This window comes from Polyodon spathula, chromosome 10 (genome assembly GCF_017654505.1).
Source record: "Polyodon spathula isolate WHYD16114869_AA chromosome 10, ASM1765450v1, whole genome shotgun sequence".
Taxonomy (NCBI): Eukaryota; Metazoa; Chordata; class Actinopteri; order Acipenseriformes; family Polyodontidae; genus Polyodon; species Polyodon spathula.
The window spans coordinates 29,107,525-29,133,388 of record NC_054543.1 but is presented as its reverse complement, the minus strand read 5'-3'; the positions used below and the strand labels follow the sequence as shown (position 1 = coordinate 29,133,388).

General features: G+C 37.8%; 1 protein-coding gene across 3 annotated transcripts in view; it reads left to right on the top strand.

Moving 5' to 3' along the window:
* The window catches only part of LOC121322296 (anion exchange protein 3-like), an 83,687-nt gene extending 63,600 nt beyond the window's left edge, over positions 1-20,087 (top strand). For 2 of the 3 annotated variants that reach the window (XM_041262076.1, XM_041262077.1), the window contains exons 9-24: positions 65-200; positions 1,179-1,319; positions 2,254-2,425; positions 4,422-4,521; positions 4,961-5,145; positions 6,166-6,382; positions 6,528-6,740; positions 11,763-11,911; positions 12,441-12,635; positions 13,131-13,343; positions 14,234-14,323; positions 14,857-15,023; positions 15,975-16,228; positions 17,108-17,277; positions 18,386-18,559; positions 19,508-20,087. In XM_041262076.1, the coding sequence (XP_041118010.1) occupies positions 65-200; positions 1,179-1,319; positions 2,254-2,425; positions 4,422-4,521; positions 4,961-5,145; positions 6,166-6,382; positions 6,528-6,740; positions 11,763-11,911; positions 12,441-12,635; positions 13,131-13,343; positions 14,234-14,323; positions 14,857-15,023; positions 15,975-16,228; positions 17,108-17,277; positions 18,386-18,559; positions 19,508-19,585 (2,654 nt within the window). In that variant the 3' untranslated portion in view covers positions 19,586-20,087. The remainder of the gene's footprint in view (positions 1-64; positions 201-1,178; positions 1,320-2,253; positions 2,426-4,421; positions 4,522-4,960; positions 5,146-6,165; positions 6,383-6,527; positions 6,741-11,762; positions 11,912-12,440; positions 12,636-13,130; positions 13,344-14,233; positions 14,324-14,856; positions 15,024-15,974; positions 16,229-17,107; positions 17,278-18,385; positions 18,560-19,507) is intronic. The other variant, XM_041262078.1, reaches the window with a different exon arrangement.
* The last annotated feature ends 5,777 nt before the right edge of the window (positions 20,088-25,864 follow it).

The following is a 25,864-nucleotide window of genomic DNA, read 5'->3' as shown; positions in this document are numbered from 1 at the left end:
GTGTGTAGATGGCCATTCCCAGTGAAACATTGTGAGGAAAGCACTGTGTCCTCTCTACTCACAGGGGCGGTCCTCCTTGACCTGGAGCAGACCACGCTGCCTGGGATCGCTCACCTCGTGGTGGAGACCATGATCATCTCAGACCAGATCAAAGCAGAGGACCGGGCCAATGTGCTGAGAGCCCTGCTGCTCAAACACAGGTATGCAGAGAAACAGAGAGACTGCTGGGGTAGCTTTTAGTGCCAAATGTGTATGTTGTGTCAAAGAATGAGGAACAGTATGAACAGCAAAACCTTTACAGTCACCTTAATAACCGACCCTGCTTTTACCAGCCAGTAAACTCCAAGAGTTTAGTGTTTTCATTTCAAGTAATGAAAAGAGCCATCTTGAATAAGCAGTCACTTCCTGTTCAGTCCCTTTGGTGGCTGGTTAATTGAGGTTTCACTGTTTCAGAATCATTTTTCAAAATCATGAAGTTAAGGTCATCCGCCATTTAGTGCAGTATTTGGGCCATCAACTAATATGAATGTAATAGCCACTCATTATATACTACAGGCATGTGTCATTGTACCTATCATGAATTGTAGAGATCAAGTTGAAAGCACTTTTATACATTACAGAAATAAATATAGTTGAATTGTATTGTAAAACCCGACCAATAGGAGTCATATGATGCATGTACTATCCAAGAAGGTAAAACACATCTCTATTGTTATAAATTATATTATTCTGTTATATCTATTATTAACATGAAACTGGTCTTTGTTTCATAAAACAATAGTGGAGTTGATAGTGCATTTTTTTGTACAATATACAGTATGTGACACTTGCTTGGGTATTGTTTAGTTATTGTTAGTCTGGGTGATCTATGGAGGCACCTGTCCATCCATACACATGTATATCACATTTTTACATGCACATACTGTTGATATAAAGATGATACTAATAGTTCAGTATTGTTAGTTACAGCCTTGGCTGGGGGTGTGTATGCTACTGACATACATCACGTTTTTCATAGACGGCACAATTATGTCATTTTTCATTTTCCCAAGTACTGATTTGAGGCCCTCTAGCTGTAAAATATATTTAGCATGGGAATGGGAAATTGTGTTTCTTTTCTAATTGTTGATAGTCAAAGTAACCAAAAGGTGAGACTGATTAAGGTTCATTTTTTTCAGACTCCCTCAAACCAGTATCCTAGCAGCGCTTCTGGACTTACCTGTAAAGTCAGAATGGTATCAACTTCAAAAACTAACATCCCCTATCTTGCATGTTTCTCCTGAAAAGAAAGAGACATTGCAGAAGAGGATGTGGACAATGTAATATATGTTTGATAAAAATGGAAAATGGACTAATCACTAAAAGCGTAAAAACTATTAACAACTAATTATGTTGAACCAGAACAATAATGATCTGTAACGCCCTGTGTGTTTGTGTGTGTTGTGAGTCCACAAAAAAAACAAGGCAACTTCCGCTGAAGCAAACGAGTTTCATGGCCTTTAAAGGCAAACACGGGTAATGAAAACATTGTACCCGAACCCGACGAGAACTGAGTTAATTAATGACTGGAGTAAATATGCTATCTGCTTTGAAAATTACACTGTGTTCAAACAACTTCCATGTTTATGAAGCTCATGTTATCATATTAGCAGGCCTGAGAGCACTCCTCTGACATTAGTGCATTAATAATGCTATACTCACTAGCCAAATGCAAATTGTATGTATTAACAGAGAACTATGCATTTGCCATCCCTGCATTTCCTGATGCTTTGAAAAGGTAAAAAGGTTTCCCTGATAAAAATCCCTGTTAATTTCATTTACATATTGAGACTTCCAGGAGCAGCATGGTTCTTATCAACTCTATACAGAAAAATCACTACATTGATTGTTTACTGAACTCATATATATATATATATATATATATATATATATATATATATATATATATATATATATATATATATATATATAGAACTTGTTTTTCAGTATATTACTGAAAAGAAAGAAATAATTGTGACAGGCTTTTTTTCACAAAGGTTATTACGATTATCCAATGTGTGGAATTAATAATTAGCTCTTTCTATCAAATTATTTAATTTGGTGTTACTGTGGAGAACAGATTTTGTAATAAATGTGTTTAGACACAAACAGATTCATTGCCAGACACACATAGCTCTTATCTTCTGGACGATTTCTATATGTGACTAAAGAACCGACTGCTCTGAATAATACAAACTGTTTCTTCTATTTTAGCCACCCCAATGATGAGAAAGATGTGTTCTTCCCACGGAACCCCTCTGCCTCTAGCGTGGGTTCGGTGATGGCCAGTCACCACCACAACCACAACCACACCACAGACACGTGTCTCCCCCCAGTGGGAGAGGAGAAAATTGAACTGCATGACACCAAATCCCAGGGTTCAGAGGTAGGTTTATATTACAGTACTGTTTACACTGGCTTGTCAGTTCTTTTGAGACCAAAGAAGGTCTCTTTTTAGAATGGATTTAACATTTAAGTTATTGGAAATCCTATTTTAATTTTTATTTTGAGGAGCATTTCATTAGTAGTTTATTTGTGTTACAGACACACCTAGAAAAATAAACAGTCAATTCAGAAAACCAAAAATATAATATAGTGTGTATTATTACTTATATAGGGTATTTCTTAGGAAAAATATGAATAACATACCATAATGTAAAAAAAAAAAAAAGATAAATAAAAACTTTTGGGGGTTAGATAATAACTTACTGTTTGAACCTGTGTTTCTAGATTGGAGATAGAGGGAACCCCTAAAATATGTATTGTTCTGAAAATCTAAATTAACCCTTTGACGTCGGTGGAATGACCACATTTGGGCTTGAATATGAACACCGTGTTCAGCGCTTGTAGTTTGGCAACCTTACATCAGAAATTCAAACACAATATATCATAGAAAGGCCAGTGATACAATGTGTTTTATTGTGAAATCTATTATATGTTTTTCTTACATAAACTGCACCACCAAAAAAAGAATTGATTCTTATATAAACTGCACTGCCCAAAAAATAATTTTTATATAATGATGCCATGCCAAAGCACTTTACAGGAAAAATGCATAACGAAAACTAAAAACAGGAGTACAAAATTATAAAAACTATGTACCTCAAAAAAAAAAAAAAAAAAAAAAAAAAAAAAAAGAAATGAGGACACTTATTTAATTTTTAACATCAATTACAGTACTATGCAGAAGTTTTTGGCAGGTGTGAAAAAATGCTGTAAAGTAAGAATGCTTTCAAAAATGGACATGTTAATATATTATATTTATCAATTAACTAAATGCTAAGTGAGTGAACAGAAGAAAAAACTAAATCAAATCCATATTTGGTGTGACCACCCTTTGTCTTCAAAACAACATCAATTCTTCTAGGTACACTTGCACAAAGTCAGGGATTTTGTAGGCATATAGTCAGGTGTATGATTAAACAATTATACCAAACAGGTGCTAATGATCATCAATTCAATATATAGGTTGAAACACAATCATTCACTGAAACAGAAACAGCTGTGTAGGAGGAATAAAACTGGGTGAGGAACAGCCAAACTCAGCTAACAAGGTGAGGTTGCTGAAGACAGTTTGCTGTCAAAAGTCACACGCCATGTCAAGACTGAGCAGAACAACAAGACACAAGGTAGTTATACTGCATCAGCAAGGTCTCTCCCAGGCAGAAATTTCAAGGCAGACAGGGGTTTCCAGATGTGCTGTCCAAGTTCTTTTGAAGAAGCACAAAGAAACAGGCAACGTTGAGGACCGTAGACGCAATGCTCGACCAAGGAAACTGCAGCAGATGAAAGACACATCATGCTTACTTCCCTTCGCAATCGGAAGATGTCCAGCAATGCCATCAGCTTAGAATTGGCAGAAACCAGTGGAAGCCTGGTACACCCATCTACTGTCTGGAGAAGTCTGGTCAGAAGGACCTTCATGGAAGACTTACGGCCAAAAAGCCATACCTCCGACATGGAAACAAGGCCAAGCGACTCAACTATGCACAAAAACACAGGAACGGGGGTGCAGAAAAATGAGGCTCAATGTTCTATCTAAAAAGACGGCTGCAAGAGGCCATAAACGGGTTTCAAAATTAAGCTGCGTCGAAGCATCGTCTGTTGAAAATGAAAGTAAAGCTTGAATTAATTGATTTCCTTTTTTTAATTACACATTTTATTGCTGTTAATAATTATATATATATATATATATATATATATATATATATATATATATATATATATATATATATATATATATATATATATACTGAACGATAAACAAAATAATGGTTTGTGGCACACATTTTTTATTTTCCTTACATATACCACGAACGATTGGTGGAGGTGGTATAAACTAGATTATATTTTCATATGTTTTTGTTTTTCTCCTTGTGAAGAAATCTGTGCACCATCACAATGGGGAGGGGCATCGGAACAAATCAGTGAAACTCCTGGAGAAGATTCCTGAGGGGGCTGAAGCTACTGTAGTTTTAGTTGGTAAGGAGTCCAATGGCTGTTCTTAAAAATCCACACATCAGTAAATACAAGCTTTTTACCATTTTGGTTTGTTTGCAATTATTTTAGTTCCCAATTTGTCTTTTTCTTATAGTTCTTTGGGAGTTTCCAAACCATCTCTGCAACTGTAATTACGTTGTTTTGCACAGAACTCCACACAAACACACGTCGCTACAAGGCAAATCTGGAAAAACGAATCTGCTGTCACGCTTGATGCGTCATTCGTCGTGAGATTGTGAGGCAACTGCAGCCACACACAGAAGCATACCGTTACTCTTGGATAGCTCAGTGTGAATTTCTGCTTGTTGACATGGTTCAACGATTGACCCTAATTTTGAAATACAGAAGCTGTAGCCTCAGTCTAGATTAGATTGTCATTCAATTCTGCATTTTGTGAAAACTTTGTTTATACGGATTGCAGGCTGTGTGGAATTTCTGGAGCAGCCAGCCATGGCATTTGTCCGACTGAACGAGGCGATACTCCTTGAATCCGTCCTGGAGGTTCCAGTCCCTGTCCGCTTCCTCTTTGTGCTGCTGGGGCCGAGCCAGTCCAACATCGACTACCATGAAATCGGACGATCCATCTCCACTCTAATGTCTGACAAGGTAACTAACCTACTGTACTTCTTGTTCTAAAATGGATTTCCCTCATAGCCATCAGTCCCAACCTGAACACACTCAAGAAACTCTTAGAGGAAAACTAAAGAGAAATATATCTTCATCTGGCCACTGGTCCAGTTATGCCTTGTTGTGTGGTGGTTTTGTGGAGGATAGGTTGAGACCACCAAACTCATTTAATCTGTGGTCACACCTCTAGAGGTGACTGGATTGACCTGTTTGTATTCAGTTTTTGATATATGGTGTTAGAAATTCACTTGAATGCTTTTAGTATAGGTATATAAAATGTAACGCCTGTTTCACAACATAATCTTCAACACCAAACTAATAGCAAGCCTAATACTTTGTAATGCTCAAACTACTGTGTATTAAGAAATAAAGTATTGATTATCTATTAGTGAAAGTTCCAGCAGTATTAACCCTTTGCAGTCCATTTATTCAGCACTTGTCGCGTCAGGTCCAATTTATTTTCACATATGCTGTTTTACACACGCTGTTTAATTATTACTTTTTTCAGCGTAAAACAGGTTTAAAAGCACTGCATGGCAAAACGACATCAGTACTGCATCGGCAGCCAAGCCCCACCCCTTGTTTGGTGTTTTTTTCACATACCTCTTTATAGACGTGCATACTGATAAATCCTCTCCTGATCACTCGTTTTATCACCAAACTCCTTAATGTGATCCAAGTCATTATTTTATTACTATAACATCTCAAAAAGCTCTGCAAATGTCTAATATTCTTTGAGTGCTGGATGCGGAAGCAGCTATCGCCTTTGTTATGTGTCCGTGTTATCTCTATGATGACACTCCCCTTTTTTTCGGTCTTACTCGGCCATTAAAAGGTTTTATCTGCTTTTTTTGGAGAAAAGTGACTAGAGACCTGTGCTTTATTGGAAAGGGAAAATTGGAGTGTCGGACCTGGTCCGACATAGAACCGCAAAGGTTGAGGTACTTTTCTGTGATGATCAGTGAACTAGAGCTGGCTGCCTTTGTGTGTTTCTCCCAGCACTTCCACGAGGCAGCGTACTCCGCCGACGATCGGCAGGACCTCCTGAACGCCATCAACGAGTTCCTGGACTGCAGCATTGTCATCCCTCCTTCAGAGGTGGAGGGCAAGGACCTGCTCAAGTCAGTCGCCTCCTTCCAGAAACAGATGCTGCGCAAGAGGAAAGAGAGGGATAACAAGAAGTCCGGGAATGTGGGAACTGTCCCCGAGGCGAAAGGTGAGGTTGCCTTCTTTGATCTCATGCAGTGGCAATCGTAGAGTCTGAGTTTAACAAATTATAGTCAATATTTGGTATTTAGTTTATATAACAGTTCCTGGAAATTAATCAGTGTTTATTAAAAAAATAATAATCTGTGTTGTAGAAGAAAACGAGGAGGAGCGACGGGGGGAGGTAGAGGACGACCCCCTGAAGCGCACGGGGATCCCGTTCGGGGGGCTGGTGAAGGATATCAAACGGCGCTACCCACAGTACCTAAGTGACCTGCGAGACGTGCTTCACACACAGTGTCTGGCTGCCATCGTCTTCATCTACTTCGCTGCTCTCTCGCCTGCCATCACTTTCGGAGGGCTGCTGGGTGAGCAACTCTATTTACCAAACACCTGATTCACTCCCACATTCCATGAAATATAACCACTGAACAATTGTACACAGCCTGGTAGCTCTTTCAAATATATTTTACCAACATTTTTTAATTGTTCTGTATTTTATATGCTAATGTGGCTATATCTTGCACACATTATTACACCATTTCAACAAATCAAAAAGCAACAAACATCTAATTATACAATAGGTGTGTAGGTTGTCTTTTATTGTACAAGAGGTGTTCTGAATGCTCAAACTAAGAGAAAGGATGAATTTTATAATGAGAATCCTACACACAAATTAATAACTTATACCGAGCATCAAAAGAAACTTATCGGTAACATTTATTTTCGAAAAAAATAAGGTATATAAATGATGGACATTGATCAAATGTTTTTGGTTTCTTTTTAATCACTCAATCATTCATCCTTGACCATGACATGCTTGAGTGACTGTGACTGAAGCCTATGCACTTAATCACCTATTAGTGAGACAGTTGATTGGACACTGGATATGGAGTGATTTCAACTGTTGAATTGCAAGCTTGAATAAAAGCAATAAAGGAAATCACAAAAAAAAACAAAAAACAATATGCCACATCTGTCAAGAGAACAGCGCCTTCGTGCAATTGGCATGTTGGAGGCTGGATTAGGGCAGCGTACTGTGGCTCGCCTTCTTGGCTGCTTACAGCCAGCAATTTCAGACCTGGCGAGATGGTATAACCAGACACACTCTGTCAATGACAGGCCATGAACTGAGAGACCAAGAGTGCCCAACACCTGCCCAAGATCGACAGATCATTTTGCACCATCTTCGTGATGTCAGATGTTAATCAGCACAATAAAAAGTCACTACACCTGCTCTAAAACAGAGTTTGTCATTTTTCGATCACATCTAGTAAATTTTATCCAAATAAAAGTGATACGTTTCTTCTGATGCTCAAATATAACTTATAAGTTTCTTTTGATGCTCAGTATATATTGTACCATGGCAGGAAAAATTCCTGAGCTCTGGTTGTTTAGCCTTGCATTAGACCCATATCCAGTTATGCTGGGATGACATCTCATATCTAGTACCGGCAACCTCCTCACTGAAAACCTAGACAGACATATCAATCCACCACAACTGTCAATAACACAGAATAAATTACACAATTCCTGAAGTGAATTTTACCTTAAACAACATGACATCTGTGGAAACCTCATTTGACAAAAAGCCTTCAAACACAGACTCTGACAGGAAGCATCTGTGAAACGACAAGCCTGCAGCCTCGTGTCCAGCCACCCAAGGTGTGATGTTATCCCAGCACAACACATGCCCTGTCATGCCTTATTCCTTTAATAAATCCCCAAAACAAAGGTAGTACTCAGGAACTGCTATTAAAAACACATTAGAAAAGTGTAGTTATTGGTTGACTTTTGTACACAGGATAGAACATACTGGAATTTTGACAATTCAATAACATGATTGGGGTTGATTTATTATACATTTTCAATGGTATCAGAGTAGCATAAAAAAAAAAAAAAAAAAAAACAATGCAATAGTTCTGTACTAAGGAGCAATGGTAACTCGAGGGAAGCTACGTTACAATATATATGCCATTGGTAAAGTACCACAGTGGTAACATTTTAATTCTTTGATATAACAAACACTAACATTGCAGTAAAGTCAGTGCAAAATATGTAACTATTACTGGTAGTGCTGTGGTCAACTCATTGTTCTTGGTTTCTTTAAGGTAATAGACTGGTAATATTAAGATATCCCAAAATACCATAGGTGACCATTTTAATTCCAGTGTGTTATAAATAGGTTTTCTGTACTTTGTTATGGCCTGTGTGGTTTGGTTGTTTCTGTCCTGTCTGCTCCAATTAGGTGTTTGTTGTTCGCTATCATTTGGGTTACAAAGCAACCTTTTCCTTTGGACAGGGGAAGGGAATTTGAGCAGTGTGCCATTGTTCCGTAATTACAGTGTGGTTTTCAGTACTGCTACATTCAGGCTCAATATGAGGTAAAACTGTCAAGAGTGATTCAGCTAATGCCTTCATGAGAGAAACACAAATGGAAATGCTGTGATTTCATTGGTCACTTTCAGCAAGATATTAAAAAAAGAAATCATGGTCCAACTCTCAAATCAAGACAAAAGCATTTAAATTTCATCAGCAAAAAATGAGCGATTGCTATGAATAGGATCCAGTACCGATGCGGTTTGTTTAGTCATTTTAGAATTTTATAAACATTTATACTGTAGTGTGACAAAGACGGCGATAGTGGGGACGTCAGACCAGAAGAAACACACAGTACTGCGAGATGGAATGATAAATGGATGCGCTGCTGCGCAGTAGATTATTATTAAGTAAAACAGTACAAAAAAACAGGACACGGCACTGGCAGCCAAAACAAAGAGACAAACAAAAAACGAACTGCACAGACAAACACGGTGAGCTGATACTTTAACTATTCTTGTTATCGGTACCTCCGTCTTCAATCCCGTTCTCCACTTACTGAACACACAACCCCGAGTGAGTGACAACATGCTGCTTTTATGCAGCTGTACCGAGACTCGATTGCTAATCAATCATTCAATTGGAGTCACAGTACAACTGCACATGAATTAATAAAGTGCAATTCCCCATGCTCGCTTATTATTACATTTTACTTGCACGTGAAGCGCTGTGCAATCCTCTTGCCTAAATACAAATATACATATTAAACACTCGTGTTACACAGACCCGTTTATATCCCGTGTACCAATGACTATACACCAACATTAACACACAACATACAACACAAAATACACACAGGGGCGGGGCACTTTGGCACATGTAGTTAGTATTTGTGTACAGTATGTGTTTCCCATCAAATTCAAATTCCAGATTATTAAATGTCTGCTTTCTGTGAGCTGGACATCATGTCACTACAAAAACAATAAAGTTGGTCAGTTAGCACTGTAATTTTGCAGTTTGCCATCCCATCTATACTTTGTCAAATGTATTTGTGTGTAGGGAACTAGAGCTGAGAACCAGATAAAGCTGGCAAACTGTGACTGTTCATTTGATTATTATCCTGCCTTAAACATCCATTATTCTAAAATAGCATGTACAATCTATACCCAACTCCATCCACTGTATACAAATTAGCTAACGTATAAGCACACAATGGGGTCTATTCAACTGAATTAAACAAGGGGGGATCAAAATAATTTTAACCAGCTTGCACACATGTAGAGGGTCCTAATGTTATTATCTGATTCTAGCCAAATGCAATTCTACATGTTTATAGGAGGCTAGGAGTAGGTTGGTTGGTGTTGATTGGTGCAAAATCAAGGCAGTTATTGTGTTCAGCATGTAGAGCAGGGCAGACGGACGGACGAACGGATGGACAAACTGACTGGATCAGCGCATAAGTGTCCCTATTTTTTGAACGAGGACCCTAAAAAGAAGGACTCACTGTAGTTTTCAATATTTTTTGGAGACAGGAATGCACTAAAGAGATGCCATGCACTGTTGGATATTTGATATTCCTAACCGTGATTTAGATCTGCCTCTTTTTAGATCAATTGGAAAGACCCCTACATGTAAACAGTACTTTTTTTGTAGCTGGTGTATGAACTGAAAGCTTCTAATGGAGCCCCAAATGCTCAGTTTATTTACATTTTATTTATTTACATTTTATTTATTTACAAAATAATAAATTAACAGAAACACCTGGGTTATAGACTGTATTTCAGCTTCACAGAGGTTCAACAGAGGCTCGACTTCCTGGCACCTTGTCATTTAAATAATATACCTAAATGGTGGTAGTCATGTAGTCATGCCCTGTTTAGTCCTAACAATGGACATCAGCAATTAAATGTACTCCTTCCACCTGCCTGGAGGCTATTTGGCAAGACACCTGACAATTAACAACCCCATTCTGTTTAGCACAGTTCCACTTGCTTAAAAATGCAGTCCTTCAAGATTTAAAACCTTTTTCATGTAATTATAAACGTCAAAACCGCACATTGGCCAAGGCATGTTTTCTGTGAGGAATAAAACAATTATAATGCAAGAAAGCTATCAAGAAACTACTTAGAGGAAGGAGTAGTTTAGTTTAGTGGTGATATGCCTGGGACTTGTATCTAAACATTGCTCTGTTGTTTAATTAGTGTGTCTGCCATTTTCACTGCTTTCTTTTATTGACTCCATTGTCATTTCAGGTGACAAACAGACCAAATATTTTGTAGGAATAAAATGTTATTGAACAGACTATAAATACAATAGACAGTGGAATGAAGTTAAACAGACAACAGTATATACTGCAGTGGAAAACAATATTGGACATCTTGCCTGTTCTTAGTGAGACTGTCATCCAGTGGATAGTTATTTGAGTGATCAGAGACTCCCTAGTATACATATTTTACACAAGATAGGGCTGTTTCTCCACCTTAACAAGCACCATATACTTTCTGCTGTATCAGTTTATGACTGTTGTATGGTTTCCAGTTAGTGGATTTCTTGTAATTTCATGTAGCACAGGCTCCAGGTGCTGGCATGTGTCTCAGGGGATGTTAATAAATTCAGTCAGTAATATTTCACTTATTTGGTGCATTGAAGTAGGATTGTGATGACAAATGCATCATCCAAGTTCATCCCAAACATGCTCAATTGGATTGAGATCTGGGGATTATGGTGGCGATGGAAGATGACCTGAAGTCTGTCGAACTATTCCAGGAGTGGTGTATCGTCTTGAAAGTTGCCATCATCATTAGTGTAGAAGAGCAGCATTATTGGGTGGACTTGATATGCAACAATGCTTAAGTAAATAATGGCATTTGTTCAATGTTTTAGATCAAGGTACCAAGGATATACCAGGAGAACATGACTCACACCAGGGTGATGCCAAATGCAGTCAATTAGACAGGTCCTGTAAAGTGACCAAGTAGTATAACAATATAAATGTGTTTATTTTGAAGTTTCAAGACTTCCACCGGACTTTGAGATCAAAGTCTATGGGCTGTTGTCCTACTGTGTTCCAGGGGAAAAGACCGAAGGGATGATGGGTGTCTCAGAGTTGATCATCGCCACCTCAGCTCTGGGGGTGCTGTTCTCACTTCTCGCGGGCCAGCCTATGCTCATTATCGGCTTCTCGGGACCCCTCCTGGTCTTTGAGGAGGCTTTCTATAAGGTAGGCATGGAAGAATTTTACATGCTAGTGCTTGTGAAAGGGATGGGAGTCCATTTCCATTACAAATCAGCTTGGTATGAGTATACTTGCAGTGTGAAAAATTTTAAATGTATTGTATGCTTGACAAGACATGAGGCTTACATTATCAAAGTATATTGCTGCTCCATTTTGTCACTTCAAAAGCTGTTTTTGTGACAGCTACCAAAATAATTCATCCACTGCTGTTCATTCGCTCCATTACTGAAAGTAATAATATACTAAGAAAAGTTTAAAAGAACTGTACTGACATAAACCATTCTTACCAGAATCTGGTCCTGACATGGAATGCTCAAATATAAATGGAGCATTCTCAGAGCCTTCAATAGAGGTAAGAACTGCCACCTGCAGGAACGTCGGCCTAAAGAGTTAAAAGCAGAACTGTTTATTTTCTTTCAATTTCTTTTGTTGAATTAAACTGGAGTGCAAGCTAGAAGTCGTTTGTGAAACAGTATTAGTGGCGTAACCCTAACTCGCACTGTCTCCCACTCAGTTCTGCCAGGCCCATGAGTTTGAGTACCTGACAGGCCGGGTTTGGATCGGTTTCTGGTTGATGATCATTGTGTTCATTATGGTGGCAGCGGAGGGGAGTTACCTCGTGCGCTACATCTCACCCTTCACGCAGGAGATCTTTGCCTTCCTCATCTCCCTCATCTTCATCTACGAAACATTCTACAAGCTCTTTAAGGTAAAGTAACATTTAGTGCAAAATTCAGATTCTGCGTACATATTGGTTGGGTGAAACAGGAACGAGATACATGGACAAATACAGAAGTACAGAAGAGAGAGTTTGTGTCAGAATTGAATCAACACTGTGTTTTAAGGTACAAGGTAGACTTATGGTCAACGTGAAGTAAACTTCCACATATTTCTCCAACCGCTTACTCAAATGTTTTCCAAACCCTTCTTTAAAGAAACTCTCAGTATTTGGCAACTGCTCTAAAATACATTAAATTAACATTTATGAATAATAAATACTATAAAAACAATAAAGTACTGCTTGAGTGCATGAATGCTTGAGCACTGTCACTCACCTCTACTAAAAACTGTAATTAATGTACAAAAAAGCACACTTTAAAAAGAACAATTGTTAAATAAATCAAGAATGGGCCTCATTATTGTATTCACCCAACGAATAGCTAGCTCGTGCACCCAGCCCTTTTAAGGTCTGTCCTTGTTTCAGGTGTTTTATGATCACCCTTTGCTGAAGTATTACCCGCCCAACACGGAGCCAGGCCTGGGATACATCAATTTGTCTGAGGTGGCCAAGACCACGGAGTCATCAGTGGGCATGCAGCCCAACACAGCCCTGCTCTCCATGGTGCTCATGCTGGGAACCTTCTTCATTGCCTTCTTCTTGAGGAAATTCAGGAACAGCAGGTTCCTGGGAGGCAAGGTGGGGGAAAATGTGCTCACAAACACCACGACTATTATCAACTTTTAAAGCTCTTTTTGTATTGAGACACCTCAAAGCGCTGTACCTGTGGAACACAAAAACTACTGCTGTAAAACACAGTAAAACAGGCCAAACTATAATAAATAAACACCTAAACTATAAAACAAAATTATTAAAAACAAAAAGTCTTAATTTAGAAGAATTTACCAAATTCTGAGTCCCAAATTTGGAAAGAACATTCAGAGTTTAAGCACTTAGTTTGAAAAAGCATAGGCTGCCTTGGTAGAAAGTCTAATTCTGTACTTTTGTTCACCAATAAGCCAGGATCCTGAGACCAAGGGCATGACTAGGGTCATGGAATGAGCAGCTCTACAATATATATTTTAAATCAACCATTTTTCTCACCAGAAGCCAACAAAGAGATTTCAAATAAACTGTATGTCAGTCTTGTTCTATAGTATGTGTCCTATAACGCTAGTTAACGTAAATAAAACTGGAATAAATATTAGTGCAGTCAGCGACCTCCTTATCCAATACCAGACATAGTAATTCACAATAAATCAATTGATTGAGAACACTGTATTATTCAAAATCAAGAAGCACCAAAAAAGTGTAGACTTCATAAAAGCCTTCAATACAATGAAAACATGCATGTGCATGGAATGTAATATATAGGCAAGGCTACAAGTACTGCACCAAGATGATTTATTGAATAACTAATGTTTATTTATTGTAAAATAAAAACCATGACTATCAATAATTTTTGCATCTCTAGGAGTGTACAACTGTATAAAATGCCTTTACCAACTGATTTATATGTTTTATTGTAGGACACTGCACTTGTAAGTGTGTAATGATTATTGCCATAACTGTTTATTGATGTTTTTCAGGCCAGGAGAATAATTGGAGACTTTGGAATTCCTATTTCAATACTCCTGACAGTATTTATTGACTATGCCTTTACAGATACCTACACACAGGTAACTATGTGCGTCCATTCACTCAAAGACCCTGTTTCTACTCTTAAAATTGTGATAGAGTCCACTGAAAATAGTCCCCAGGTTGTATTGATACATTTCACAAAACCACCATTTAGCACAGTGGTAATCTATGCTTGATATAAAGGGCCTGGACTGAACGGCAGGATGTGATTCTGGTTTGTAGTGCTTGTGCAAAGCTTTGGGGAACTGTCACGATGGCAGTTGACAATGTGCCCAACTAAATTAACAAAATGTTTTGAATGCACTTCAAAATACAGGAAAATGACCACGTCCATCTAGTAACATTGCAGTTAGCATTTTTTCATATTACTAAATGCACTTGCGAAGCAACGGTAATAAAGATACATTCCCATTTTAAAATGAATCCCTTTAAAAATAACATATATATGCATTTGATCATGCAAAGTAACTTCAGCGAGAAGAGCTAATAAGTTATATACGGTGGCTGTGTCCATGTGTGCAGAATCTGCTGGCTACTTAACTCATTGTTTTTGTGTTTTCTGTCATTACAGAAGCTGAATGTTCCCTCTGGATTCTCTGTTACGTCTCCCCTGAAGCGAGGCTGGTTTATCCATCCTTTAGGAGATAAGCAGCCTTTCCCTATCTGGATGATGTTTGCATCTGCAATTCCAGCCCTACTGGTGTTCATTCTCATCTTCATGGAAAGCCAGATTACCACGTGAGTTCACATCTTCTGTTATATATAGTCCAGTGGAAATGCAATGAGATGCCAGAGCATATTTTCATTCTCATCTGTTTATGTATTTATTTTTTTAATTTAAAAAGCTAATGAAATGAATCCATACATCTCAACTGACATGCACTTCTATTCCCAATGCACCTGCAAATATGATCATTTCATTGACAGGAACATTTTACTTTCATTCAATAGCAGCCAACAACAGTATTCAAGCCAAGTATATTACTGTATAACCTACCTCTCCTTGCAATTAGGACAATGCTTTGAGTTTACATCCTCCTCTCTAACCTCCACTTCATGTGTTGGCCTTGTCTGGGGTTGGTAGTTGAACCTTAATAAAAGTTTACCATGGTAAATTTTCAGTTTTCCTATGCTTTTCCCATGGTTATACTATGCACCTACCATAGTTTACCATGTTTTTCAATATGCTTTACTACCCACTTCTGTGCTTTACAATGCTTACCTATGCTATACCATGCTTTATTACACTCCACCGTGCTTTTACTGTGGTAAACAGTGATGTCAGTACAAATTTTGCATGCAACTGCAAAACGTTTCTGAAACTGAGAACTCAGCACTTGTAAGGAAAATTGCGTATGAGCTCAAACAGGGTCCTAAAATGTGAAATAGAGAGCTGTACATGCTCTTCAGAACTAAAGATAAAACACTACAGGTCATAGTTTCAAAACATTTACTCCAGTTTAACTCTAATTTATGAAAATTCAACAGTAATGTACAAAACTGAGAAAGAAAACATCTTGGAAGTGCTTCAGATGCCTCCAATTACATTACTTGATGTTTTATGCTTGTTTCATAAAGCCAACAGGTTTTTGTCTCTTTAAAAAAAAAAATAGGAGTTAATTAACGCCTAGAGGAAATGCTTAGAAAATATGCCTCGTATTACTGCAGCTATTTTCTGCTCCTCCTTAGCCTGATAGTGAGTAAGAAGGAGCGGCGACTGGCCAAAGGGTCTGGGTTCCACCTGGACTTGCTCCTGATCGTGACCCTGGGGGGGTTGTGCCCCCTCTTCGGCCTGCCCTGGCTGACTGCAGCTACTGTTCGCTCGGTCACCCATGTTAACGCCCTGACCGTGATGAGCAAGGCCACAGCTCCTGGAGAGAAGCCCAAGATCAGGGAGGTCAAGGAGCAGAGAGTCACCGCCATGATGGTCGCTGTGCTTGTGGGTAAGAACCTTTTTTTAAAGCCTTTAATATCTTCCACTTGTATGATATTTTTCTTTTTGTAATAATTAGACTGTAACAAAATAAGGGAAAGAGCATATGTATTACCAACTAAGTCAACAACAATATAGTTAAACTTAATCTAATTCAATAATTAATGTTTCAGTTAAACCTTTTCTTTTAACACTGCAAAGCAGTGAGATATTAGTACATAATATTAAGTACATAAGACGTGGCTTGTTTAACATTGAATATTTTATCTATGATACCACTACAGTAGTAGGTGGTGTTAACTGAGATACAACTCCATTCATTGTTTTAACCTTACATTTTGCTTGAGCAATTTCCATTTCCCCTTTGATAATAAACCTGATAAGGCACTGCTGCAGGTTGTTCAGAGTGAGCTATATAGTCATGGGGGTGTATCCAAATGGAGCTTCACATTGGCTCTGGTGCTCCTGCAGGTTAGGGAGACAAAAAACGATTGGAACAGTTTCTCCTCACCACTCTTCAGTTGATCTTACTGGCCAGGTTCCCGGTAAGCTCAAAGACACCTGCAAAGCTGGGCTTCATCCTCCACTGAGTGTTTCCATATCTGCTGTAGAGCTCTTGGGTATAAAGAGGCAATCGGCTTGGTTATTTGGGGGGGGGGGGGGGGACGACACAGGGAAAATAAATCTGGCAACTAAAAAAACAAAACAAAACCAACTTGAAACAGGGTTATTATCATTTTGCACGATCTTGACTAGCCCTCCCCCCATGCTAAATACTAAATATTTTCCACAGTACTAAAAAAAGGAAGTCTTGCAATGAAGGTGCTTGCCCGGCATATTGTAACTGGTGGTAATTAAATGGGTTACAACTCCCATGTTGTATCTGCAGGTCTCTCAATTGTCATGGCTGATATTCTGCGTCTGATTCCCCTGGCGGTCCTGTTTGGGATTTTCCTTTATATGGGGATCACCTCCCTCACTGGGATCCAACTGTACGAGCGACTGCTTCTCCTGGTCACTCCGTCAAAGCACCATCCAGACCACGTCTATGTCACCAAGGTACTCCATACAAGATGAGCAGTTAGAGGGACATTACCTAGGCACTGTACTAAATAGGCAGTCAGAAGGCTTAATGTGCCTGCAGCTGACCAACAATTAATAAGATTCTAAAAGTAAAATTACACACACATTTCAAGTAACTATGTTTTAATGATAAATGTAATCTGACCAGTATAACAGGCAAGGCATAAATTGGTGACCACCCACACCACAGTTAGCTTCTTAACCACTCAGCATCCTCACCTCATTGACAGGAGTTAGAATCCATAACAGCAGTACATCACATATCACTGCATATTACACTTACTGAAAATGACCTCAGAACTTGGTAAATCCAGAGAAATTCCTGAAATTCCATTTAAGGATCTGTTTTTAGTATCCGAAGCACCTCAAATCAAGTTTTTCTGTTCAGAATCTATTTAACTTTTGTAAATATGCACATCATATTCAGAGGTTTTATAGCAAATCTTTGTTTTTGCTTTAAAAAACTGTAAAAGCTTTTTTGCTGCACTGTGCCTAGGTAAAAATCCACAAAATGTGGGTTCATTAAACAAAGGACACAATGAGTTGTAACTCCCTTACTGTGGGATTGAGATACTGGTATTTGCCATTTTATGGCAATATTCAATCAAACCTCTGGTATACGTATTCTAAATTGAGTGTCAGAGAGTAAGTATCACTTTGACATTGTTTCAATTACTGAAATATTGTGAGTTCAGAAGTTGATCTGTTCTATTTTCCTGCCCTAGACATATGAAACAGTCTTTATATTTTTAAGCCACAGCACCATTTGGTGAACAGCTGTGTATTGTCAGCAATAAAAAAAATCCTTACTCTAGCTTTTACTTCTATAAAGAAACTTTGACTGATCTAGCTTGTGTTACAGACTATGGTAGACTATGAGAACTGAAGAACCACTCCTGAAGCTACTATAGGTAGCTTTTGATGCCTTCACTATGTTCTCCTACTTAAACATATACTGAAAGTTTGATTAAAAAGCACCATAAGGAAGTATCAGGTCATAAACGGTGCTGTATTTTCTGATTGAATCTACCCCACGCTTCCATTGAAGGTAGGGTGAGTTATTTTGTTGTTTGACTGCCCCCAGGTGAAGACTTGGCGAATGAACATGTTTACCTGTATCCAGCTGGGCTGTATCGTGGTTCTATGGGTAGTGAAATCCACTGTGGCTTCCCTGGCCTTTCCCTTCGTCCTCATCATGACCGTCCCTCTCCGGCGCTTCATCCTCACTCGAATCTTCGAGGACAGGGAGCTGAAAGCTGTACGTTTCTTTTCATTTAAATAGACTTCTTATAGAGGGCAAGGTGGGTCTTTATACCGGCAATGGGATATTAAGCAGGTTGTCAATCATGGTTCAGTGTTCTCCCCAGGCCTTTTCAGCTGGACGGGCTGCCCAGTGGCTGTCGCTTCCCAGCTGAAAAATCCTGATATGCCTGTCTTGCAGATGCTACTGTGCCTTGAACAATAAGGATAGATTGCGCTTTAAGCAGACGAGATCAAATGCGCGTTGCTGGGTGAAAAAAAAAATCTTGGAACCACATAACAGCTGTGTTACATCTTGATACAACATTTAACCAATTGGCCACAGGGGTCACTGATGCACGGTGAGCTGTGGATTCCCCTGATGACCTAGGCCCTCCCTACCTGGGCAGTGCTTGGCCAATTGTGCAGCACCCCCTATGAACTCCCAGTCATGGCTGTGACATAGCCTGGACTCGAACCTGCGATCCCCAGACTATGGGGCACATCCTGCACTCCACATGGAGCACCTTAGCGGTTTATGGCCGTCGTCACCTGTGAAAATTCATGCATTGGTAACTTGTTTTCTTGTAACCGAAACATATTCTGAAACATTTCAAACATGATCATATTAGCTTGCCGGTTACCTCCACTCAGTATGGCAGACTCGTAAACCAGTCTCAAGTATGGCCATAGAGAACATGTTTATGATGATTTCAGTGCAAAAAAACATTAATCCTACAACTAGTGAAACAACTTGACAGCTTAAAAAAACACAGACTCAAATGTCAGCATTGTTTATTTCTGGTTTGACAACCTTTATTGGGTACATTTGTTTTCATTTAAATAAAAAACCCACAAAAAACAAAAAAACATGCCAATCACCCATTTGGTGTAAAACCCTGGCACACTAAAGGAAGGAAGTAAGAATATGTATTCAGTTCAGACTGTTTGTTGTTTTGTTTTCCAGCTGGATTCTGACGATGGCTTTCCGAATTTCGATGAAGATGGTCAGGATGAATACAATGAGCTCCACATGCCTGTATAGACAAGGTGTGGGAAGCCACAGTGGAGATGCACTGAAGCCAAGGAAGAGCAACGAACAAGATAAAAGAGTCTGTGTGTGTGTGTGTGTGTGCGTGTGTGTGAGAGAGTGTGTGTGAGAGAGTCTGTATGGGCAGGGAGGTAAGATAATGTTTATGACCATGAAGCGAATATACATACATTTTGTATTTTACAAAGGGAGACAGAAAGAGGGAATTAGAGGGAGAGCAGGTAAAGTGACTGAAGATATATTTTTTAATCGAAACCCTGGTCCCTCTATATTAGCTCTGACAACTCATTAGGACATTGGGCTCAGGTCCAATGAAGGCAATTGGGTGTACGCAGAGGGCCTGTAAAACCATCCAGTAGGAGTCTCTTTTGAGCAAAGAGATTTCTGCGTGACAGATTGTAGAGGATCCTCGCTGGAAAAACTCTCAAACAGCAGAGTTTGTACTATAATTTATGTCTTATATGTGTTGCCAACAGAGTAATATATATATATATATATATATATATATATATATATTGCCATATATGAAACACGCGGTAATACTTTGTTATTTGGACCCAATTACCACGTTACCTAACTGTTAAAATCGTCCCACTGCATTTTCAATGTGCATTAAATTGGGAGTGCAGTTTTTATTGCAGTTTTAGTTTAATTGCAGAGGTAAAACTGTCATAAAATATGATATGACAAATGGAATCTGACTGCCCATCACCTTCATTGGGATTTCAAATCCTGCTATCCCTAAATAGCACTACGTAGAAGTTTCAAATCCGTCACAAAGGGTACGAGTGACAGCATGGCGCCAGGGCCCGTTGCCAGTGACTGATTTGGTCGAAGTCAGAATGATAACTGACATTTTTTTCCATTAAAATTCAGGACCAAAAGACCAGCAAAGAGTGCATTTGGAGACAACTGTTTCATTTGTATCCACTCAGAAGACGTATCTACTCAAACACTCAATGACCCCTGTAGTTAATGCTTAATCAGGATTAGCTTCACTAACATTTCAGCTAATGCCAGTAGCCAGTGCTGCAGTCCCTCATGTTAATGAGCTTTACAAGGTACCAAAATAGTGCGTCTTCACTGCAGGTAAACTGAATCTGATATAATAAAATATTTTATGTATTTCTAACTAGACTGTATATTGTTTGCCTGAAACAATTATATAATAGTTTTATGATCACTTAAACAAAGTGTTACCATTGCTACTGTTATTGTTCTAATTCATATTTATAAGTTATTTTTATTTATTTATTAAGCACTGTGCGTAGTTAGATGTGACAGCGCCAAAGCCTTTTATTTATTCACAAAGAGATGATCTTTAAAATCATGTGGTTTCCCGATACTGTATGTTGAAAATGCCATGTAAATAATAATGAACTCTATGGTAGAGGTTTTTCCTAGATTACTGGTATGTACATTTCTAATTCTAGATTTCAAATATTTAAATAACCCCAAAAGCATGTTGTTTTATTATTGCATTTGAAGAAGGAGGAGGGATTGAGGGGCTGTTCTTCTCAAACTCCTTGGGTGGGAACCTTCCTTCTGAAATGAAGATTGTTTGAGAATTGGACCCAAATGTTTTATTAGGATACATAACTACAGTGCATTGTGCCGCTAGAGATTTGAGTTAGCAAAACCCCCTTGACTTTAATAGCATTTTCACTACTTAATGTTTATTATTTTATCAAAAATGTGATTTACAAACAGTTCACAATGTATTTATTTTTTAAACGTACTATCCCCTATGATGTTTGCAATAATTATGACTGTTTCTTATTGCGATTACTCAAATATTGTGTTTTTTCAGTTTTTGATCAGTCTGCTTTGGTTAGCTTTGATTATGCTGCTTTTCAGTTCCAGTTGCAGCCATAGACATCTTGTAGAACTGTCTTTATATTTGTAAGCACCAGCACCATCTAGTGAAGCAAAACAAAAGATAACTTGATCCAAAGTGGCAGATCACTAGATGGAGCTGTCTGTTATTTCTATAAAGACACTTTGTCTGATCCAACCACTGTTACATACAGTATATGACAGGCATCTCGAACTAAAGAGCTGAACTCAGATGAAAGCACTTTAAGACATACTTGCAAACAGTATTTTAGCAATTGCTATGAGAACCACTTGGAATGGATGCAATAATCATAAAGACGTAAAAAGACAATGCAAGGCTCAGAAAGCAAGGGCTGCAAATAGAGTTAGTGTTGTAGCAGAAATCATAGTTTAAAATTAAAATATATGTTTGGTAATCTTTTAATCTCTGAGACCTGTATAGTGATTGGATGTTGGAAAATTGAATCATTTTGTTAGCTAGAATAATTTAATATCGATCTTTGTAAGTGCAATATCCTGGTCAAGCAGCTTTTGTGTACCCCTTTTTTGTATTTCGTAGTTTTATCCATGTGTCCTTCTGGGGGTTGTCCCTAAACTAACTGCCCGCACCAACCTTTCTTCATATTGATGCATCTTTCTGTTTCAATAAAAGACACCACTTACAACAGCTTAAACAGCTGCACAGAAAGAAAAAAAAAAGCATGTACAACAAAATGTCACACACAAGACACAATGGAGACAGGAAGACAGGACACATGGGGGGCATGACATTGATAAAGGAGCAGTCGCCAGTTATATAATGTGGACATGTAGATACAAATATGAAAACAGCAGAGTTTTTAAAGAAATTGCCAACACTGCATTACACAGGAGTAATAACAGTATATAGGAGAAAGCAACATTAAAATGTGAGAGTTTAAAAAAGTCAAGGGTTTATCGATAACGTTTATTGTCTGCAGTATACGCCATAGGTATGTGTTTCAATGTCACTTTAGATGTTTTCATGTGCTGTACCAAAAAAAAAAAAAACAGGCTTTCTAACTTATTTTCATATAAAAAAAAAAAAAAACCAGAGGTTATTGAAGTTTGAGAATTGATAGCAAACCTTAAATCAGGGTTTGATTCTCAGCAGAGAAAGCTGTATTTATAGCATTTTCGTACCCAGGTTTCTGTTTTGTATTAACTGAAGATCGTTCTGAACAGCTGTTTTTTTTTATATGGAGGTGAAAGTTTGGGGTACAGTGTTGCTGCTAATTAAAGGAAGATTTAAAACTATGCCTTATGTCTTCCCATTTCTGCGTTTGCCATAACAAGAGATTTAAAGGGAAGATCCAGACCACTTGCACCTCTTACACTTTTGTTTCTTTACTGTATAGCACCTGATAACTTGATCCAATAGAAACATTGGAGGAAGTACAGACTAAATTAAAAGCAACAGAAAAAAGTAAAAATTTCCATTTATTTTCAAGGAGTGCAAATGCAACAATGATGTGTGTGTAAGGATATGGCTGCATATACACAATTCTAGTTTCTATATTGCAGTTCACATATGCAATACGTTGCCTAAAAGCAAAGAAGTTGTGAAAAACATTACTTGTTTTTCACTGAGCAAGGGGAAGCAGACAGAATAGTAGATGTATGACTTGGAATCAACATATGCAAATTATAAATTTTGATAAAACAAAATAGAAACCAAAAACCTAAGCTTTTAACAAAATCTTGTCTGCCTCAAACAGGCAACTATTCTCTTCTCTCCCCGAAGTCCGAACTAAACTAAGGAACTGTCTTAGCTCCTACCTTATACATTTAGCCAAGCTAAATGGACAATCAATTATCTAATTTAACCTGGCCATGTATCACCTGGCTTTGGTCCAGGGATAAGGAGTTTTTACCTGTATCTCTGCTGAATAAAATAAGAACTAAACTATTTAGTCTGCCTGTCTTACCCCAAAACAAACTTTATTTACAGTAAAGAAAATACCAAAGTGTAATGAGAAGGTATACATAGCAATCTTTTTTTCTTTGGAAAATGACAAATAACAGAATTAAAAGCTATCTATTTACATTTGGAAGTGTGAAAAACAAGTGGATGAACACCTCCACTCAATCCTTCTGCCAGGTATATGGAGACAATAAATTTCCCTCCTTTTTTTTTTTGTTATTGAGGGCAGGAATTGCTTTTTCTCTTGTATGCTGGTCAGTTCTAACCAAGTTTCAAATTAATCAAGTTTCATAATCATTTTTGTTATAACAATGGAAGAGAACCTGACAATCAGCAGTGTTTCTATAGAGGCAGCAATAGGCATATTTATTACACTGTACAGGGTAATCCATTTACCATTTTGTGCTGTGGGGGGAAAAAAAAAAAAAATTCCCAAGATTCTAGAACTACCATCACAAGTCATAAAGTACCCTTAGAAACATGACTGATTTCTCCACAATGTGCTGTGCTACTGATGAATTTAGAACAAACTGTGATACTTTTGGTGCCCAGTTGACACTCAGATCACACGATTTTATAATTGACAATGGACATTTGAAATCATAAGAAAGCTGTGTTTAAAAGTTGTGTTGTTTGTGCTTGCTCTTGTAGATATACATAGACATGTATTTTGTTCTGGGTCTAATGAAAGTAAACGGTCCTTAACTTCAATAACTGGCTATTTTACAGTAGCAGACAGTTGCTGGCACTCTAAACAGGGTTTGCATACCGTTGTAATAATGAAAGTTATTTTTCTGTCTGCAAATAAATATTTATTATGAGTGTGTTTCAATTCTGTCTTTCACATGGTCATTTAAAGGAAAAGATACTTTGATGAAATTGCATGAAACTTCTCTCCCTTTATGTACACAGTAACAGCGTTAAAGGTGGATTTAGGGTTTACCACTAACAGGATAAGCATTACACAAGTATTGGTAGAAATATGCCTGTTTTACTATTGTCAGAACATTTCAGTATTGTACAGCAACTTACATGTGAACCTTCAACCAAGCAATAATAAGTGGTGTGAAAATTATTTATGTGAGGAATATTAACCAAATGATAATTACCACATTGATGTCATCAGAACATGATATTTCAATGTGGTCATAATAAACAAGGTGACATTAACAGGAGTGATATTAAGCAGGGTTGACTGCATTGAGCCCAACTATGATTCTGAATATAGCATTATGCTTATACTGTATATAAAAGGATGAACATTCAAAGAGTACAGTTGTAGTTACTCCACAGATGAGAGCTGAATAAAAAACAAAACTGGAATTTAAACATTTATGGTGTATTCTGTTTATATAACAAGGATCATTGTGGAAAAGGAAGCATGCTTAAAGCCAAATTAAAACAAGTGAATTCTGTAGTACTACAATCATTTACTTTAACTTCATCTATTGTATTTTACTCCACGTGGAATTCCTATGATCTGCATATTAGTACAAATGTGATAAACCAAGTGCTATGGACTGGAGCTGTTCACTTTTCAAATCATCTTCTTAAGAGTCATGGTTCAGTCCTCATGCAACACACACAGCAAGTGGTAGATCTCTAGATGATATTGGCTCGCTCTTCTATTAGGAAACCTTGGCTAGTCAAACCTACGTTACATACAGTATACCTATAGTAGACAAATAAAACTGAAAAGTCTTTTTTTTTAAATAAACATTTTAGTAATTGCAGTAACTGCAAGTAATTATTGCGAGCATCATAACATTCCAAGGGAACAAAGAATAAGAAAATTTGATTACACTGCAGGCAACAAGATCCTGCTTGGAGTTTTAGGTCTAGTAGATGATATCAGCAGTAACATCAGGACCTGAGCCATGGGCAATGAGAAACTAGTAAGCCATGCCTTTATGACTATTTTAAAAATGAAAACTTAAATTACAGATATTTTTATTGTTTTTAAATCCAGACATTATGGTGGAGTTTCCCCGACTGGTACGCGGCCATTCAGATGTTTCTAATTTGTATTGTATTTATATTTTATTTTATTTTTTTCATGTTCAAATATTCGCTCACAATTTAAATATTCGTTCAGATATTCATTTTTTTCAAAAAGTAATAAAAGCCACTATATTGCTCTGAACACAGGCAGAAACAGCATAGCAGCAGGGGGCGTGGCTGTGGCCCTTGTGCAAGTGCCTATATATAGACCTTACAATATGTAATACCTTAAAAATAGAAAAATATCCCAGGAGTAAAGAGTAAGTTGTGTAGCACTTGCTTTACAACAGTGAATTAACTACAAAACAAAAGGATGCCAGCTTGCAGTTTAAGTTAAACGCTGAATTCCTGAAAAATATAGTACATAAAGTTTTTCATTCCTTGCCATTGCAGTTTCTTCACAGTAAACTGTGGCCATAGACATGTTTTCATAAAGTACAGTAATAACATGATGTTTACTTATGCCTTTTTGCAAACAAAAACAAATTAAATAC